The following is a 14,555-nucleotide window of genomic DNA, read 5'->3' as shown; positions in this document are numbered from 1 at the left end:
AGTTTCGTCCACATGTACATTATGCACATGGCACCGAAGAAACAAAGTAAAAAATTCTCTTTTAATTCTGAGCTGCATGCCCAGCGCCACATGCACTGTCTGTTACATGTCGCTTCTTATGAGGTTCATGCTGGGAGTTTCTTTTTAAAGGCAAAGTGTTTCTGAAGGAAAGAGTTCAGGTTGCGCAGATTGTGTTAGAAAAACCCCACTCTCTCCGAGTGGAATTAATATACTGATTATTCTGTGCAGGCTCAAACTGGCAGCGTGTGCAAAAGTTCAAGAGTATCTGGGAACTGAAATATGGACGAGAATCCGAGAGAATGAGTGCAGACAAAGCAATGGGAAGTACTATTTAGAAGTGAAACTGAGGGTAACTTTGTAAGGATGCAGAGGGAATTTAAGTAAGAACAACTGTGTCAGAGCAGCACTCGCTTAAATTATTTCTACGGAATCAGAAAGTCCTGTTTCTCAGGGCACATTTTAGGACAGATCTTAAATACAGTTGGGTTATTGGACAATAACCGGAGGGTGGATAAAGCAGTGTCATTCCCAGTACCTTTTAACTTTCATTTCCTTGAGTTCTTCAGATGTGTGTGGCACTTTCAATTAAGTGACAGGAGCAGCTTAATCACTAACAGAAATTAAAGCGGGCTGTAGTATTTCTTCGGCCTATTGGCCAAGATGTTTTTCCTGTTCAAATCTGAGTCCTCCACGATCACCAACAAACGATTAGTGTTTGGTTCATGAATAAGGACTTAAAAGGTAAGAAAAGCAAAGACAGTCACGCAGCACCTTTCCCGTCCCAAGGAAACCAAACTTTGTTCACACTGCTGCTCAGGAGAAAGAAATGGGGACGTGAGCTTGCAGTTAATGAGGCTTCCGCCCATCTCCTTTCTCGACCGCCACGTCGGCTTAATCCTCTCCTTCCGCCAAAGCGCAGAGCCCCGCGCGCCCCGCGGAGCCGCCCGGGCCCCGCAGCAGGTGCGGGCGCCTCCCCGGCCCCCTCCCGCCGGCCGCAGCCCGGAGGTCGGGGACGGGTGGGGAGCCGGCGGCCGCGCGGCCCCGAGAGCCGGGCGCCCTCCCCCCACGCCCCCTGCAGGAGGGGCGGCCTCCGGCCCCGGGCGCGCTCGGAGGCGGCCCGAGAGCAGGTGCAGGTGCGCGGCGGGCGCGCTCGGAGGTGGCCAGCGCGCGGTGGGAGGCGGGCTGCGAGCTCCTGGGCGCTCCCGACTCGGTCCAGGGGATTTCGCTACAACTCTCAGATGAAGCCTCTCTTTGGCAGCCTCTAGGATTTGGAGGGGGGTGGGGGGGTGGGTATACATATGACAACTACTACCTTCTGTTTGGCAGTTGCTCTTTTCTAAAGCAGGAAATTATCCCTGGGGATGATTTAGTTGCAGGGTCCTCCCATTGCCCTGAGAGTCAGGGGTCGGGAGGATGTCCATATTCCACACCTACACCTCTTAAAATGCCGGTTTGCAGCCCGTGGGGAGAGGCACTGGCAGGGTAAGGCTGTCCCCAGCCTCCCACCACCGTCCCCCAACACAGGCCCCGCTGCCGGTCCTCTAGCCCCTTACCTCCTGCTGCAATTGGTGGTTCCCACTGCTACCCGATCACCACCACCAGGGAACTGGCCTATGGAGATTGACTGCTGTATGGACGATTTAGCATACCTGGGGGTTCTTCTTCTTAAAGCCTGGGCACTGCTGCCCACAGGGGATTCCTAGTCTAGCCAGCAGGAGCTCACTAGAGGGCCATGACAGAGGGTGGCTGTGGGGTCAGGGCCTGAGCCCCCAGGAAGTCTCCTCCTTCCCTTTCTTTTCTGTTCCTCTCATTCAGGAAATCTTAATTTAGGAAGGCTACTTATTTTGCTGGTTAGGAACACCCACCCAACTGCCATACAGAGAAAACCCCTGACCCTCTTTGCGACCATCCCGTGGGGATGCTCCCAGGACCCTGATTTGAACCCTGTCTCCCCTGCTATCTCAAGGACTGCACGCCTTGGACACATAGCTGGCTTCCGCTTGGAGCACCTAAGAGTTGATTGATGACAGGGAGGCAGTGGTAGCCTTCCTTATTCCAGAGCAATCTTAAATTCATTCTCCCTGCCCCCTTCCTCAGGGCCACAGCGGTTTCCTGAGCAACTTGGGGCATTTTCTCTACTGGTCCTCTTTTTAAAAAAATAGAGGAAGGAGTGTTGGAAGCCTAGACTGGTTCTCTTGCCACTTTTAAAATTCATCATTTCATAGCCCAAACATTAAACCGTGGATGGAATTGGTTCTTTCTCCCCCACCATGGCATGCAACCGGGCAGGATCGGACTCTTCCTTCTGCTGCCCGAGCCCACCGGAAAGCAGACGAGCTCTCCAGCAGGCCTCCGCACTCTGCTCCGCCGGCCCTTCGAGCTGGAAGACTTCTGCCACCACATTATCCCAACACTCATCACTGTGTGGAGGACCCCCTTTTACTAAATGATTTATTACTCTTAGCAGAATTCCTTTGGCTGCAGATTTTATTTCTGAGTCACTCTGTTCAGCTCAATTGGTCGCCTTCAGTTACCGTGGCAACCAGCAGATGGGGTTCTTTGACAAGGGTCAGCGGGGAGGCTGCCTGGGTATAGACTCTAGACGGAAGAGGAGCTAAATAAAAAGCTTTCAGCATTGACAGTTCCATAGTGGATGGCCAGGAGTACTTATCAAATTACTTGCATTAAAACGTAATTAAGATGTGTGCCAATCAACGTACCCTAGTGATTGGATCTGGTTACTTAGCGGCCGTGGGCTCGCTCTTACTCGATCACACCTCTGTGACCAATTTGCCCATCTCAAGGATGGTCAAACGTGAAGGAAACAGAGACAAGCTCAGGACAGTGTGAACCTGCTAAGTCCAGGACCACTCCCAGAGGATTGAGCGTCTGGGAGCACCAGGGGGACCTCGCTGGAAAGGAATCCTCATGCAAACACCACACTGCTGGGGAAACTCCAGAGGGTTGGGGGCACCTGGGTGGCACAGTCGGTTAAGCGTCTGACTCTTGGTTTCTGCTCAGGTCATGATCTCGCGGTCGTGGGATCGAGGCCTGCACTGGGCTCTGTGCTCAGCGCAGCATCTGCTTGAGCTTCTCATTCCCTCCCCCTCTGCTCCTCCCCCTCCTCAAATAAATAAAATCTTAAAAAAAAAAACTCAAGAGGGCAACTGGGCAGGAGCCTCATGCGTTCCGATAGTTCCACGCCCGCTTTTAAGACACTTTGATTGCATTACAAATCGTATTCATCAAAATAAAACTGATCTTTTAATTGTGCCAAATAGAGGGTACTAAATAGACATGGTATCTAAGTGCAAAGGATCTTTTCGGTGAAAGAGGAAACGGCACATTTTGGGATCAGTTGACAAAATTAGAAATCAATAGGTTAGATAAAGGTATTATATCCCTGTTGTGGTTACTGCAGTTGATAATATACTATGGTCTATGGGAGTGTCTTTATCATTAGGACGTACACTGAGGTCTAGGTTCATGGGATTTGCTGTCAGATGGCTCCGAAAGCAATAAAAAATATACGTGTGTGTGTGTGTATGTGTGTAGGGGGGAGAGAGAGCAGAATAATAAATGAGTTTAAATGATAACAGTAGGTGAATTTGGATAAAGGGTATGTGGGATTCTTTGTACTATTCTTGCAACTTTTCATAAGCATGATATTATTTCCAAATAAACAGTTTTTAAAAAGAGGATGCCTAATATTTAGGTTTAGGTAAGGAATGATATGAGAGGCAGTCTGGCTTTTTCTGCTAGGGCTTCTAAATGGCCATGAGCCAGATGCAGCCTGGATTTTACTCCGCAAACATTGGGATTTTCAACCGTTTTCAGTCTTCTGTCCCATTTCATTTTGCCCAGTGGAGCTGGGCTCTCCCTCACTGCTTCTGCTTTAAAAAGAGCTGGCAAAAGGTGACTGAGGCTTAAAGCAAGGAATCCCCTGGGTTCTTTAGAGGCTAAGATTCTTGATGCAACAGCTCTGGCCCCTGCTGTTTCGTGGTGCAGGATCCCTTCTTCCTGCCAGGCCCTCCAAGGGGGTCACAAGCTCGGCCCGTGTCACATAGCACTTGCTCTTTGGGATGACAAGGCAGTGATGCCGCAGATGTTCTCGGTGTTCTGTGGGGAAGCTGAGGCTCATTTCCAGGGGAAGCTCTGTTTTCAGCAGTTGGTCTGTGAGAGAGCCGGGGTGACAGTGTCCAAGGCTTCAGGGACACGGTGAGCCGGCCGGCAGCGAGCTTCCCACGTGGGTCTCCGGAGCTCTGGGCCTCCCGTTTGTGCATCCTTCATACCCACACCAGTCTGGACTAGTCAGTGTGGTGTCTAGGCTGAAGAGTCCACAAACTGGTTGGTGACAAAATAAAAACAGAAACAGTGTTTAGAAATTATTATTATTTTTTTAAGATTTTATTTGAGAGAGAGTGTGAGCACAAGCAAGGCAGAGGGGCAGAGGGAGAGGGAGAAGCAGGCTTCCCGCTGAGCAGGGAGCCCGACACGGGGCTCGATCCCAGGACCCTGGGATCATGACCTGAGCCGAAGGCAGATGCTTAACCGGCTGAGCCCCCCCAGGCGCCGCTGTGTTTAGAAATTCTTATAGCCATCAGTGCAGCAGTGTCTCATGGTCCCAAAACTCTACGTCGGCAATAGCATGGAAGTGTAAAAAGGAACAAAAAGCAAAGCCCAAACTGGCTCCCTCCCCCGAGCCAGGTGGCAGCGTGCTGGCCGAGGGGCTCCGCCATCCCCAGGCCTCAGAGAGTGGGTCACCTTTCTCAAGGTCCTTACCTAAAATCTGTATTTTTTGTAGTATGGAATAGAAGTCAGGCCTTTTTCGAAAGGATTTAGAAATGCTCCCAAGAGCACTGGGTTTGGAGTCAAGAGACATGGGTTTTGGTCCCAGATTTACTACACACAGGCTGTGTGACCGTGGGTTCACCGTCAGGGGCTGGACTGAATGACCCCTAAGTGCCTCTCAGCTCTCACATGGCCTGATCCTTCTGAAGAGAAGAGCAGGGGCTTTCCCCCACTCGCTGTCCCTACACGGACCCCGGTTCCACTTCCACAAGGAGCCAAGGCTGACTGCAAATTTGAGGGAGTGAAAAACTAAAGGGGCGCCACAGGAGCATAAATTCCCTTGGCTGGCAATGTAAACTCTCCCCAGAATTGCAGGACCTTTAGAATGAACGACTCTGTTACAATCACTGTAGAACAGGGTGGATTTGAGCAAAGGAAGTTTGAATGGCAAAGCAGCCATCGAAACTGTCTTCATGTTCTAAGTGAGGGTGACCAGCAGCTAAAATATGTTCCAGACTCCTCGCCACTTGGCTTCTTCTCGCTGACTCTGTGCAGTCACGTTAATGAGACGGAATTATGGAAATTGTGGCAAGCGATTTTCAAGTATTGGAACCAAGTGTACAGCTTTGCATGAAGATGGCTTATTCACTACAGTTCATTACCTAGAGCACTTAGGAGGGTGATTGGGTTTTCAAACTTGAACTTGGGCAATGGGTGTTGTTAGGACCAGAGCTGGCTGCAGGGTTTGAAGATGTGGACACAGCGAGGCTGTGTAGAGTCCCGGTGCTGTGGGATCATGACTCTGTCATCCCCGAGCCCAGCGGCTGGCAAACTTTCTCTCTAAAGGGTCAAGTCGTCAACATTCCATGGAATTTTCGCGTCGCAAAACGTTATTTTTCCTGGGATTTTTTAAATTAGTCATTTAAAAATGTAAAAACCACTCTTAACTGGCAGACTATACAAAAACAGGCAGCGGATGGGCCCTGGGTTGTGATGTTTGCTGACCCCTGTTCTAGCTTATTCTCTCATTTCACGTGGGAGGAAACTCAACGTGATCACGTGCTTTGCTTAACTTCTCATGACTGACATCCAAGCTTGGGAGTAGACTATGACAGTTTTCATTTGGACAGTTGGCTGTTCGCAGATCAAAGTTGGAGCCATGGAAAAAACAATTATTCTCCATGAGAACTCATTTTGCATGCAGGAGTAATACTGGGAATTACTGCCTACCAGTAGTTCCCGCACCCGAGAAGGTACGAGTGTCACCCAGGGGTCCTATGAAAATGTATACTGCTGGGGCCCCACCCCAGAGCTGCTGATTCAGGAGGTCTGGAGGTATTCTCTTCTCAGTTCTAGAAATGGAGAGTGTGAGGTTGATGGAGATCTAGCCTCCTGTCCGAGGAGAATAGGTAGTTCGTGGTGGGAGTTTGAAGTCATGTCTCCACGTCCAAGTGCAGAGGTCACTTGTCTGTTGGAGGATTCTTTTAAGTTAGTGGTGAATTTCAGTAGCATATTTCAAGTCATTTAATGTGTATATTATGCTCTTTCGAAGTTATCACATATGAAAGCATACTGATACTATAGATGAAATCACAGGTCTTCTCTTTTGTATAAACAGTATCCGTTGGTAAGTAGTTCGTTCATTCTGATGCGTTTATCCAGCACCTCGCTAAGTGCTGCAGATGGAGAGCTGAAGGAGACCCCGTTCCTGTCCTTGGGGAACCCGAGTGAGTTCAGTGGGAGTGGCAGACAAGCCACAACGATAGTAAGTGGATGGGAGCACAGTGGGATGGCTGGGATGGTGGGCTGCAGAAAGATCGGGAGAGTTGAGGGGCCAGTCTTCAGAGCCAGGAGTCTGAGCCCTGTGGATTGGAAGGGTGAGGGAGGAGGTGACTGGAGGTGGTCCCACCCATGACAGAGAGACACAGAGTGAGGAGCATGTCATTCGTGCCATGGTCATCCTGGAGTTGTCTGAGCTTAGACAGATGACTAACTTCTGTGCCTGGCTTTTCTCAAGCAAGAAACGATACCTACCTTTTGGTATTGTTAGGAGGGTTAAATGAGTTAGCGAATGTAAAATGCTTACTACTCGCTGGGAATAGTAGAGAAGTGAGTGCATCTTTTATGGTCAGATATTTGCACCCTTTAAATCCATATGTTGGTTGAAAAGCATTCTTCATTTCCAGGAGGAGGCCCCCTGTCCCAGTGAAATCGTGGGTCGGAGCGTTTGAGAACATTTATCTAACAAGGGGAGGGCAAATCTTTACTATAGCCAGAGTGACCAAAGGAAGGGGCGCCGGTCTGAAAACATTTTAGGAGGAAGGATATTTGACCACCACCCCAACCCAAACCAAAACAACACAAAAACAGGAAGAAAGAGAAAAAAAGAAAGACTCCACAGTAGTTGGTAGGAAGCTGCTGGGTGAAATTAGTAAGGGAAACGAAAACCTCTCATCTAAAAAATCTGTATTTATGGGGATACTGGCTACCTCTGGAGGAAGAAGGGGGTGGGCCAGGGGATGACCACATGGGCGGTGGCCCCTGGGTGCTGGTACCAGCCTCACGAGTGTTCATTTGATTAGTATACCCATAACTTATTTACACACTGCATATATTTTGTATGTATCACATACAACATAAAAAATTTAAATATATGTACTCACTTGCTTTCACAGTATTCACAGCAAATGAGTGTCTGAAGCATAGGACCAGAGCCGGCAGCTCGCAGGGCTTCTGTTTTGCATAAGCTATTTTACCCAGCCCACTCAGCTCTACAAAGTTGTTTTCTATTGCACCACTTGCTCCATCTTATCCTGAAGTCTTGCATATTTAAAAAAAAAAAAAAACGCTGGTTGTGATCATGCCGGCGGGGTGTGTCGGGGAGGATCGCTGTTGGATCAATAGAGCGGTGTCCAGGCCCAGCGCACAGAGCAGCCCCCTCACATCTGATCTGTGGGCTTCAGAAACCCAGGCCCACTTGTTCCCATGGTAACCGCGCCCCCCCCGCCCGTCCCCCCCCCCCCCCCCGTCCCGCCCGCCCCCCTCCCCCCCAGCCCCGCCGCCGCTGCCCCCCCCCCCCCCCCCCGCCAGGCCCCCCACTCCTGCCCGGTGGTGGCGGTTACACACCCGCAGGTCCTTAAGGAAATGGGCCCTGCCCCTGCAGTCAGGGTGGCGAGCCCAGCCCGGGGTAGACAGTGGCCCGCAGGGGCCATTCCTCACAGACTGTCTGAGCCCTCGGTGCCCTCAAGGGCAAGGGCGCACCAGCTGCCTCCTGGGGAGGGCTGGCCTCCTGCCCCAGGCCGGCCTGGCAGCGGCTCTACTGGGTGCCGCGAGTGCACAGGGCAGATGCCAAGTACGTCCCGGGGGCATCTGGGAGGGACGGAATAGCTGCCCAGTCCAGAGATGAGCTGCGCGCAGGCCTTGGGTAAGAAGGTCCAAGTTAGGGATTGAGCTCTGGAATCGGACACTTCCCCTGATCTCCCCTGCCGTGTGTGGTTCGCAGGCTGTTGGGGGCTCCTTCTCGCAGGAGGGCCTGCTGCCCAGACAGACTCCAAAGCAGGCCCCAGGAGGGCGGCCCCAGTCTCTCCTCTAATTCCTCCGTGCCATGGGGAAGAAATGGCTCAAAACAAGGGACCCAAACAGAACAAGAAATTGCAAGCTCTCAGATTGACACTTACACTCAGAGCTGAACCTTGAAAATAGGAGGGGTCCCGCTCCAGGCGGAGGGACCCCCCAGTGCCGAGAACATACGTGGGAGAGCAGAGGGGCGTCTGGGTGGCTGGAGAGCAGGAGTCCTTGCAGGGCCGAGACGGGGTGAGATCGTCCAAAGGGTCAGTCAGGGTGCCCGTGTCCATGTGAGAAGGCTCTCCCTCGGCTCGGCCTTCATGCCCCTGCCCCTGGCCAGTGCTCCCGCCCTTCCTAGCAGCTCCCTGGCCACCACCCCGTTACCTTGCTTCTTTTCTCGACAAATACCTGTGCCCTCCGAACCGGGGCAGAACGGGAAGGCTGCGGAGCAGGGGTTTCCCCTTGCTCGCCCGGCTGGCCTGCCCCCTTGCCTCAGGGCTGGGGGTGGTGGTGAGGGCCCCAGTGTCTGCTGCAGGTGCCCCCCCCCCCCCGCCTGGGAGAGCCTGGTGCCCTTTGCCTCGAGGAGTTCCCCTCCCTCCTCCACACCGGTTCAAGCCCCTTCCATCCTTAGCACCCCTCCGCTCCCTTGCCCTCAGCCAAGCCCCTCTCCCCCTCTCCAGAACGGTCTCCCCTCTTCCGTCCCTATAAGCAGGCTTCCACCACACCTCCCTACTGACAGGGCGGGCAGCCGGGGCCAGCCGGTCCACAGTTTGTTCCAGCACCAAGTGGCATCTCACGCAAAGACCCCCTCTTCCTCCTGGAAAGCATCTCCTCACTTAAGCTCTAGGTCCTTCTCTCCTGGCTGTCCTCCTTCCTCTCGGTCAGTCATCTGTCTCCGTGGCTTGCTGGCTCCCGGCCCCCTGCTAGCCTGTAAATGTGGCTGATCCCCGAGGCCCTGCCCTGGCCCACTGCAGCAGATGTGCAAAGCTGGTAGCCTCCAGGGGGCTTGGATGCCTATATAGAGATTTTTAAATATTTTATTTATTTATTTGAGAGAGAGAGAGCACCCAAGCAGGGGGAGGAACAAAGGAAGAGGGACAGGCAGGCTCCCCGCTGAGCATGGAGCCCAAGTCGGGGCTCGATCCCAGGACCCCAACATCACAACATGAGCAGAAACCAAGAGTTGGACGCTCAACCGACTGAGCCACCCAGGCGCCCCAAGGACACCTGTATTTTGAACAAACTTGAAAACCTCTGCCAGGCTTTCCTGGGTGAATCTTGCCCCGTGTTCATGGCCACACCTCTCAGCAGGTGTAGCCCACATAGCTGGACATCCAGCCAGACCTGTCCCAGGCCCTAGGCTGCGTACCTGCTTGGTGGGTGCGCGGCTCACAGGTACCTCAGGACTAATACCCCAGGCCTGTCCCTCCTCCCATCCTCTCTTTCCTGGTGCAGGGACCACCACCACCCGGAGGACCAGGTCCACGTCTGTTGGTTTGGCTGCAGAGCTTGCTGGGGCCAGCATCACTGACGCTGTAAGCAGCCTGCGGACTCTGGTCCAGTTCTCGGTTCTCGGACAGCTTGGCCTTTGCAGCACCCCTTCTCCTGTGGGGAGCCCCTCCTACCCCCCCCCCAAAGACAATACCCATTCCTCTTTCGCATCCTGACTTACCAGCTGAGTGGCCTGAACCAGCTCTTATCCTGTCTGTGCCTGGGTTTCCTCATCCTTAAAGTGGGGATAAGACTAGTTCCTGCCTCGTGGGGTGGTCGTGAGCACTTAGCGCGGTGCCTGGCATGTGGTCAGCACTCTGGAGATGGTCTGTTTCCTGGGTAGGCGCCAGCGCCCTGGACCCCACGTTTGCCCAGTGCCCACTGGTTTCCCTGCTTTCACTCAGTCTAGTTCAAGTGCCGAAACTTTTCCTTTTCCAGCTGGTCTCTCCTTAATTGGCTGGGAGCCCCACCCCCCAAACTCCCACCCTCCCCACCCCCCCTCCCCGCCACCTCCAGGGACCGGTTGTAATTCCTGATGTATTCCCAGTATCTACCCTATAGTACTTGACCCATGAGAGGTGCTTACCAAGGAAGGGTTGACCGGTTGATTTGTTGAATTAACTCAATGAATGAACCATTCCTTAACAATAGTTAAGAACACCTCCGAGCTCGAGCGCTTCCTGTATGGCTTTGCACAAGTTCACTGAACCTTTCAGCGTCAGTTTCTCATCTGTAAAATGGGATGTTAGCACCTACCTTTTAATTCGATAATCCGTGCGGGGCGACTACGCTCAGGGCTCAGTAAACGTTAGCCGCGCTCCGCGGTGGGAACTGCAGCTGGGGCTGGCTGAGCGCGCACACTTAGAAGGATAAACATGAGAGCCATGAGCAGCATGGAAAATAAAAGACGACTTTTGTGTCACAGGACACCCCAAGATATCTCTTCTAACCGATGGTAGTGAAACCTCCAAGAACAGAGTAGAGGCAGGGTTGTGTGGTGTTTGGGGCCGGCTGTTCCAAGAAATAACTTGTTAATTAAAAAAAAAAAAAAGTCTTCCCAATATTCATAAAACACCTCAAGAGGGCTGCTATTGAAATTTATTTCCTTAACCGAGTCCCTTTTATCTAAAATCTGGGTTTCCTTCTTTGTTTCTGTCTTTTAACAAATGTGGGTTTGGGTTTGTTGTTGTTTTTTACCTTTTCTGAGCTTGTGACTGACTTTGTCGCAGCACGTGAGTGACATAATAGAGGCTGACCTTGAACAAGGAGGGAGCATGTCTTTTAAACAGGGAAGAGTCCCCCAAGATGGACTGCCCCGGGGTTTGCAAGTTGGCTCGCGCTGTGAAGCTGGGGGGGCTTCTGCCTCAGGGAAGGAAGGCTCTCCGAGGTCCTTACTCCTCACGTCGTTAGTGGTACTTCTGCAGGACGGCACCTGGCTTGATTCAGCCGTTCCGGGTGGGGCCTGGCTGCTCTCAGGTAATCGCCGCCGGCATCTGAAGCCTACGGTTTGGAAAACGCTGCCAACAGAGCCTGGCCTAGGTCCTGGGGGCTCCAAGGGAGGAGGGTCTAGGCAGGAACTGGCCCCCTTTCTGGCTGTAAGCCAGTGTGCCCGGCCCAGGGCCGGCATTTTGTGCTGTGAGGAGAGCAGGGTTTGGCTCAGCCCATAGCTCTAGATCAGGCAGCCACCTCTTTCCAGGAGCCCAGAAACACACACTGAAGCCATCAGTCCATAGGACTGTTATCCCATTTGATCAAAGCACAGGGCAAGGGACCACATGGAGAAAGGCCACTCCTGGCGCCTTGTTGCCGTTAAGCCTTAATGGTGTCATGCATTTATCGCGTGTTTCTGTTGCATTTGTTTCCAGACAGCATGAAACCAGTGGGCGGGCTACTACCTGGCTAGCGCTTAGCCTGGGGCTGTCTCCACACCCAGGACTTGATTGGGGGAGGGGGGAAGCCACCCAAGGGTTTAGACAGCTCCGCTGCTAATGATGATGCTTGTCGTCTGATTCAAATATCCAAGCAGCAGGTTGTCTGCTTCTCAAGGAAAAAAGGCTCTTTTCCTCACCTTTGCATGTTCTACGGGCCCACGCCAGTGCTGGGCAGCAGAGCAGATGCTCAGATGAGCAGTGGCTGCCTGCATCTGTCGGTGTGTCAGCCCGGGCAGAGTGCCCCTGCCCCGCGCCACCCCAGCCCGCTGGCGGGACTTCTGGGCCGCCCTGGGATGTCCTCGCCCCTCCAGGAGACGATGCAGGAAAACTCCCGTTTGGTCTGACGCCCGGGGGTGGTTTTGAGGCTGCTCTCAGAAAACCTTGTCCCCATGTGACAGTGTGATGGGTGGCCGTGGGGACAGAGGGGGCTTCCCACAGCTGCAGTGCCCTGGCTTCCCAGGATCGGAGGCAGGGTCACAGGGGCCAGGGGGCATGACTACCGTGTATGCAGTGTCGAAGCAGGAAACCGCTCACACTTGGTTGGAAGATTGTGGTGTTCGGCTCTGCCCCAGCCTGATCCGGGACACTGGGAGGCCAGTCAGGGCCGGAGCAGCTGACCCTGGCCCTGAACAGCCACACACACAGGAGGGAAGAACTACGTCCTGCCCTGACTTTTTCCTTGCGCTTTTTCCAGAACCCAACGGAGGCTTGAGGCTAGGGGGCGGGGCTTGGGCATGTGGGCGGGGCCAGACGGCGGCCTCCCGCGCAGGGGGCAGGGCGGGCTGTGTGAGCATGCGTCCTGCTGCCTGGGCGCCCGCCGCTGGCTCTCGGTTTCCGGCTCCTCTCGCTTTCCGCGGTAGGAAGTAGCAAAAGGCCGGGGCGTGCTTGAAAAGGGGGAGCCCGTAGTGCGGGAGGAGGAGGACGAGACCGGGGTGGGGACGCGAGTGTGCCTTCGGGGACAGCTTGAACAAAGATGCCCACAAAAATCCTTCCGAGGTTGAGAAGGGCGGGCAGGGCCCGCGGTCGGTGCAGTCTCGGAAATGGACAGGCTTGCAGGTGGCACGAGAATCTGGGAGGGCATGAACAATACTAGAGTGTCATTAGGTTTCCCAGAATGTAGTTTTACCCGTCTGCAGGTGCCGCCTCCCTGTTGGGTTAGGAAGGGAGTCCGCCCACCCCCAGTTCCGGGTCTCTGCCCTCGTCAATGCTTCGTTGTGCTGGGAGCGCACGAGAAGCTTGGCCGGCCGCAGGAAGGCTTAACCGGAGGGCAGCCTGACGCCAGTGTCTGCACGTCACCTCGTGGCCTTTGACTCAGTGAGTGTTGGGCATGTAGCCTGGAGTTTGAAAAGCATCTTGAGCTTTTAAAATCCTTTCCCTGTGAAAATACAAGTTAATTTCACCATTGGTGCTTTTGGCCGGCCAGGAAGGGTGCAGGACACGGCCATCTTCTTTCCACAACAGTTCTGGGTAGTTGTGCAACTCTAAATTTAATCCAAAGCCTACATTTCCAGGGGTGAGTGTGCTGTAGGAAGCCGTCTGTGGACAAATGAGGATAATAGTTTGAGTGAATTAGCAAGTCTGGAGAGGAGGACCCATCAGCAGAATGACAAATTTAGGATCTTTAAAGACATCTGGTCAGCGATGCCGGAGCTCATGATTGACTGAGTGATTAATAATGGAAAACCCTTAGTTCAGTGTTTCTGCTGTCCCTCACCCACTTCCCCAGCCAGGGCGGGCCGTCTGCTCCAGCCTGCCAGAGACATTTCCAGCTGAACAATGGAGGCATTTAGGCCCCTCATCCTCGACCTCTGTGAGTTTAAGGTTTCGGTTTTGCTTCTCCTTATCCAACTTCTCTGTGTGTTTCCTCATTGACAACTCCCGGAGAAGGCTCCTGATTCCCTTTCACATTTGATACAATTCCATTCAGCTTAATCAGTGCTGCGTTCCAAGAGCCTATTGGTGGCCAGCACCTCGCCCCTCAGGGTCACCTGGATTTACAGCTCCGGGTTCACCAACCAGGGCTTCCCTCAGACACGCACAGCAGCAGGATGCATTGAAGGGCTGAAGTTGGCCATTGCCCCCCTTGCTCTCTGCAGCTGGTTGCCCCCGCGTCTCGGGACCCATCCCTAACTCTGCGGTGGATCTCTCTGCAGGCTAAAGCAGCTGGACAAGCACAGCCAGGCCACGGCCCAGCAGCTGGTGCAGCTTCTCAAAAAGCAGAACCAGCTTCTGCTGGAGAGACAGAGCCTGTCAGAAGAGGTGGAATGTCTGAGATCCCAGGTACTGTGCAAACCCAGTGCAGGGGTGGGGCGCCGGGGTAGTCCTCTGGGCCGGCTTACCCACCAGAGAACACAGCAGCGTCTGTGTGGGGGGCTTTTTCTCGTTCCTTGTTTCAGAGCTGTGTCAGAACAGGTGAAATCCCCAGTGATCCCACTGGGCAGCTCGTAAGCTGGCAGGGGGATCCTGAAGATTATGCTGGGCACAGTGGGGGCACGGATGTGAGGGCCATGGGCCTGCCCTCTTGAGGGAGCTAAGGTTCATGCACAGCAACCCTCGATTCAGCAGGCCACACTGAGGGGCGCAGCCCGTGGAAGGACATGGAGGGCTACGGTGGTGAGCAGCATTCTTGCGGGAAGGAGACTCTGAACCGCCCCTGGGGGATGTGTACAGTTTGAATTGGTTGAGGAAAGAGGGGCTGCCAATTGGGGGAGCCACGGTGAGTGGACTGCAGGAGTCTTGTCCGAAGTCAGCTGCCGG

General features: G+C 53.5%; 1 protein-coding gene across 6 annotated transcripts in view; it reads left to right on the top strand.

Moving 5' to 3' along the window:
* SDCCAG8 (SHH signaling and ciliogenesis regulator SDCCAG8) overlaps window positions 1-14,555 on the top strand; it is a 237,865-nt gene that overhangs the window by 210,266 nt on the left and 13,044 nt on the right. For 5 of the 6 annotated variants that reach the window (XM_032389373.1, XM_032389375.1, XM_032389374.1 and 2 more), the window contains one exon: window positions 13,952-14,078. In XM_032389373.1, coding sequence (XP_032245264.1) covers window positions 13,952-14,078 — 127 coding nt within the window. Of the gene's footprint in view, window positions 1-13,951; window positions 14,079-14,555 lie in introns of those variants that run through there. The other variant, XM_032389377.1, reaches the window with a different exon arrangement.

Source organism: Phoca vitulina, unplaced genomic scaffold, assembly GCF_004348235.1.
Source record: "Phoca vitulina isolate PV1807 unplaced genomic scaffold, GSC_HSeal_1.0 scaffold54, whole genome shotgun sequence".
NCBI classification, from domain to species: Eukaryota; Metazoa; Chordata; class Mammalia; order Carnivora; family Phocidae; genus Phoca; species Phoca vitulina.
This window is presented reverse-complemented; position numbering and strand designations above follow the sequence as displayed.